At 38.9% G+C, this 6,210-nt stretch overlaps 1 protein-coding gene across 1 annotated transcript in view; it reads right to left on the bottom strand.

Annotated features, from left to right (window-relative positions):
- The window catches only part of LOC106873505 (calpain-A), a 61,321-nt gene that overhangs the window by 23,844 nt on the left and 31,267 nt on the right, over positions 1 to 6,210 (bottom strand). Inside the window, exon 8 of the mRNA XM_052966071.1 lies at positions 3,727 to 3,757. Coding sequence (XP_052822031.1) covers positions 3,727 to 3,757 — 31 coding nt within the window. The remainder of the gene's footprint in view (positions 1 to 3,726; positions 3,758 to 6,210) is intronic.

Here is a 6,210-nt window from a genome sequence, read left to right as displayed (position 1 = left end):
TATATATATATATATATATATATATATATATATATATGCACCCGACTTTTCACCTTCTCCTGGGCCAAACTCTCAGCCTGTCTATGTCTCTAACGTTGTCAAGACATCGTCATTAAACAGGCTGACAAAGGTGGAGTTGTGATCCTGTGGCATGCAGACCCTTACAAGACTGACTCGCTCTCCCGACTCCAAGACACCTCCTCCTATCGTTCTCTACCCCCAACCCCACGTCACGCTATCGACAAATCATTTCATTTACAATTCACGAACACATTTCCTCTTCCCTTCTACCCCCATCGCCTCCAACCTTACTATTCGTACCCTACACACCCCTATCATTTACTTCCTTTATGAAATCCCAAACCCAACAACCCTGGCTGCACTATCGTTTCTCCCTGCAGTTACCTCACTGAACTCATCTCTAAATACCTCCACCTTGTACTCTCAATCCATGTAGTTTCCCTACACCAGCCATGCTCTTCGTCTCTTCAATTCTTTCTCTTTTCCTACAGGCCCTTCCAAACTCCTGTTCACCCTTAACATAAAATCCGTACTCACTGTTATCCCTCACAATGAGGTCTCCTTGCATTAAAATACTTCCTCAATCTTCGTCCTGACCCTAAACTTCCTCCCTTCTCCGTTTAGCTGAACTTGTCCTCTTTCTAAATTACCCCAACTATGCGAACTTGTCCGTTGGCTATGTTGAGACCCAAATATTCTCTCACTTCACCGGTCTCACTCTTGAGCTATACGGTCGTTACATTGACGACTGTATCGGCGCGACTTCACTCTCCTGCGAACATTTTGACTCCTTCCTCTCTTTCATTCACTCCTCCCACCCACACTCAAATTTTCTGTTCTGTCTCCAAAGCCTCTATCGACTTTCTCGACATTTCTGTTACCATCCACAATTCCTTTCTTGCCACTTCCATCCACTAAAAACCCACAGACTCATACACTCATCTGAACATATTTTCTTCCCACCCTACCTGCACTAAACTGTCCATCCCTTACTCTCAGTTCTTCCGCCTCCGCAGGCTTTGTAGTGACGACTATGACTTCGAGACACAGACCGTCATTTGCTACATCTGTCTGTATTCGAACTGGCTTTGCACAGATGCCACCCGAAATTCCGCCTCCGATAAGAGCGGAAATTTATTTTCTCTCTCAATTCGCCAGTCCCTCCCGGTCTCAATTTGTCCTCTCTCTTCATATAAACCCAACTCCACGCACCTCCCACTGCCCTTCCTCCTCTACCACACAATTTCTCTACACCGTTATACTCAGTACCATTATGCCCCTACAGTATATAATACACCTACACACCTGCACATTCCTCCCCAATCCACATACACTTTCACTTCTTCCCTCTCCACACACATACACACGTATAATAGCATGTACATAGTCGGGTGCCCACACCTTCAAACCCCTACCTTCCGTCACCCCTATTCCACCTCACACCTCCAACCAGGTCGACATAGGACACACACCCCACTACAACACGCACATACGTCAGATAGCGTCACATACACATGCACAAACAAGTGCCTTTGCACACGTATACAGACGCACGAACACAAAATATACACACACATATTCTACTCCATATACACACATACACTTTATCTAACAGCCCCATACACACACACCAACTGATAACAGAAGCACGCACACCCGCTCACATACACATATACATACATATCTTATAACCTCATATACATATACATTAGACAGTCTTACACATTCCAACACATATACACACGCCCACAGACACGTACACATAAATACATGGAGCACACACGCACAAATTGCTCCATACACATGTCAATACTTGTTTACTTACACACATGCCTACGCACGCACGCTCCGATGCATACACATACACACGCTCACATAATTGTCATACTCACACATGTGCTTGCCCACACACACATACATACGCACTCACCCATAGATATATACATGCACCTTATTTTCACATATACACACATGCTTGCACAGACACACTTTAGCCAAGTCAGTGTTGTCTCCCTTGCTACCCTTGTCTCCAACCACCTCCTTCCTTCCGGTCAAATTCGATATGTGCAGCCGTTTGCTTTCTCTCCGTTTTTTTCGTCTCTCCATCGGTTTTCTCTCCTCATTCTTTTCTGTAGACGTGCGTAGGCTCGAAACGTCAAAAGCACTTCCATTTTCTCTGTTTGTTGTTTCTTCCCTTGTTTCTGTATAAACCCTGTTCGTTGTTTCTTCCTTTGTCTCTGCCTTTTGTTTTTCGTTTATTGTACAATGTTGAAGCACACACACACACACACACACACACACACACACACACACACACACACACACACACACACACACACACACACACACACACACACACACACAGAGATAGATGAAAAGATAGATGTATAAAGACACAGGCAGATATACATCATAATGATATGGTATTAATTCTTTAGAGACTACTTGTTTGAATATTCAATAAGAAATGAAAGGTCACTTTAAAATCTGCTGTCAATACAAATTAACCTTAAGAATAAGCCACTTAGAAAACCTTTTACTTAAATGTTTTCTACTTTGGGGAAAACAGACTGAACACCATCACTGCTTTTCGTAATGTCATATAATGTAAATGCCTCTAAAGCCACAAAAGACCTGCCCTTAGTCCCCAGTTTCATGGTGGTAAAGTATGAGAGAGAAATTTCTGAGATTATATTTGTTCCTGACTAAAACATCAACAGAATACAGTCATCCAAACGGATGATTTTAAGAGTGCTAATATATAAAAGTTGACTTTTTAAGTTGTAGAGCTGGCAGAATCGTTAGCGAGTAAGACGAAATACTTAGGCGACATACCCTCTGGTTCTTTACGTTCTGAGTTCAAACTCTGCCGAAGACTGTTTTGCTTTTTTTTCTTTGTTTTTCTCTAGGATCGATGAAATAAAGTGCCAGTCAAGTGATGATATCGAATAATCTCCCCCTTTAAATTTCGAGCCTGGTACATAAATCAAAATCTAACTTTCCCAGATACCTATCTCGGATAGGTGAAGTGAAGCAATATGAAATAAACTGCTTTGGGCACCCACACAACGGAATTATTGCAGCGGATTTGAACTTACAATCTATATTGATTGATTTAACGATCCAATATATTTTCAAGTCATCCATGTTGATTCTATATCAGTTATTATTATAAAACTTTGGACTGCTTCTTTATTTATTTCATATTGTGATTAGTGAACGATAACGTCGTCGGTTACAGGTTTCCAAGAGGTGAATCACACTGGTTTCACAGTATATTTCTGCCGGGCTTCTGCAGTTTTCATTGGTAGAGGACACTTGCCCAATGTGTTGGGCAGTGATATCGATATCGGAAGCGCATTGTTGCGAAGCCAGCGTCTTAACCGCTCGACCATTCCTAACGAATATGATTCGAAACAATGATTTAAGTGCGTGAATAACAAAAACTAAAGGTACACCATATTAATGAAGATAGATAGAAAGGTAGATAGATAGAGGGATAGAGAAAGTGAGAGAGAGAATTTTTGAATTTGGTTAGCGAGATTCTTCATGTAGACTCGTGTATTGAAACAGATTTTGTTGTGTCTCGGGAGAGCCATTACGTCAATAATAACGCGCATTGCGTGTGTTAATCATTGGTGTAATGACCCTCCCGAGAAACAAGATCTCTGAAAAGTTATAATGAATAAAGAATACTGTACTTACATTAGAAATGCACGGTGGTTGGTCAACTGAACTGTAAAGAAATGGAAATAAATTTCTATCTGATGAATGGAATACGTATACAGATAGGTAAGTAGGAGTCATCAGCTGAAAGGTAATCTTCTCAACAATGTTTGTCATATTTTAGGAAATATCGAAGTGTTTACCGAGTATCTTCTCGTCTTCTGGTTACATGTCTACTTTCAATCAATATTTACATGTGTATTCTTTGAACAATTTTTTTCTCGAACACTCCAACTTAATAATACATTAATAAAATACACTTGACTTAACAGAACAGGAAGGTACACATGGGATGGAAGAGTCGCTAAAGAGGCCGAAGATGTATGACGAAAGATTTCCAGACAATGGGCATTAGATAAAATGACAACAATAATAAACTAGTGAAGAACGAATATATAGTGTGTGTGTTTATTTGGCAGGAAAAAAAAATGACCGTCCCGAAACAAAACAATAGAATATATTTTTATTAAAGAAAATTATTAAACATAATATTCTGATATGATAATCTGAAAAAAAAATGAAGATACTTGCCTGTTTTTCCTAACCCAGATATAGTAAGTATTTTTCCAGTCTATCAAGCAAGTAGCATTTTACGAAACTCTTCGAATAAAGTTGAGATTGGTGTCGTTGTTGTTATTAATCTAGCACCAGATTGTTTCGAACAAATTCACATCAGGCAATCCCATATTTTCTATTTCTTTCTTTATTCTTCAGTCATATCTACTTTGGATTAATATTCTTTTCGGTATACTAGGGATTGATTTGGAGGATATTTGTCTACTATTTCTAGCAAATCAATTTCCCACATTGGCTTTATATATTGATATAAAAAAGGATAACATATGAAATATAGCTCACAAATTCAATAGCTGGAGCATTGTGCAATTGGCAAGTTTTTCATTACTTGGTAGTGTTGAATTTAAGCTGGGATAGGGGACATGCAATACTTGCTCGTTCCCAATAATATATCCTGAACTTTGTAGAACCACTCTCTAGACTATAAAATGATCAAGAAAATAATATTCTTTTCTCCTCTAGGAACAAGGTCCGAATTTTTTTGGGCTGTGGGGGGGGGGGCTAGTCGATTAGATCGACCCAGTACACAGCTGGTACTTAATTTATCGACTCCGAAAGGATGAAAGTCGACCTCGGCGGAATTTGAATTCAAAACGTAAAAACAGATGAAATACCGCTAAGCATTTCGCCCAGCGTACTAACGTTTCTGCTTGCTCGCTGCCTTATCAAGAAAATAATATTGTGGCCATAAAATTTGTCTTCTGTATGTATACAGGACATGAATCACTTCAGCCGATACATTATGGCCTTCGAGGTTTTTAACATCCAGTGTCCACAGAGGATTTTTCTATCTCTTGGGGAGATAAGACAATGCACACAGAGGTCTTTCGTCGAACCGCTGTATCTTTCATTAAACTCCTATACTTACAATATTATTTTCATCCTAAATTTATAAACTTTTGGATAAATTATGACGTAATTAAGAAAGTAAAATCATAGATACAAGATCTTTATGCAAGACTAAGTGTATTTTTATTCTGATTTCTTATACAAGATGCCAGGCCCTATTAGAGTGTTCTGCGTGCATTTTATCGTGGTACCAATGGATGAAAACTTCAAAAAGTCTTCGGTGAACTCTCTTATCGAGGATTATTCATCTTATGTAGTGTTTGGAGTAACCAATGCACTCTGTAAAGTGGGTTTAAGTGATTGGCAATACGAAGAACATTCATTCGTAGAAACCAAGCTAAATAGATGTACGAGCTCCTGTCTCCGAGAGCATTAGCTTCCAATGAGAAGTAATTCCGACCGTGATTAACCCATCCAACTCCACTGGGAACTTGACATAGAAATTATGGAAATCAAGCTAATCAAGTATTCTGGAAGCATGAACAGTAAATTCGATGTTAGCAGGATTTAATCTCTGAAAGGAAGGGACGTAACAAAGTACTTCAAGGTATTCTTTGTCAGGTATTCCAATGGCAGTGATTTTCTCCCTTTTGGTATATAAAATAATGATTTTAATTTTTGGCACAAGGTCAGCAATTTCGAGTGAAGGGATAAGTCGATTACATCGCCCCCAGTGTTCAACTGGTACTTATTTTATCGACCCCGAAATAATGAAAGGCAAAGTGGACCTCGGCGGAATTTGAGGATCTATTTTAAAACGGGGGCCACATTTTTCATTAATGTTTTACGTAGTGTTTTTGGTACCGAAAGACTTTCAAACTTCGTATACTTATCTATTTTGTGTTATAGAACAGAAAAATATTTTTGTATTCGAATTTATTTCATGTAAAAAATTGTCTTATTTCGATAATTTCAACCAATCACTGACAAGTATTCAGTTGCTTATATTTACTCCTTTGGCTGATTAAGCGGTGTAAAGCGTATTTAATCTCCATACCTTCGTTTTATTTGCTTTTTTCATTTTAAATTTGCTTTAAC

This window comes from Octopus bimaculoides, chromosome 3 (assembly GCF_001194135.2).
Source record: "Octopus bimaculoides isolate UCB-OBI-ISO-001 chromosome 3, ASM119413v2, whole genome shotgun sequence".
Lineage (NCBI taxonomy): Eukaryota > Metazoa > Mollusca > Cephalopoda > Octopoda > Octopodidae > Octopus > Octopus bimaculoides.
This window is presented reverse-complemented; position numbering and strand designations above follow the sequence as displayed.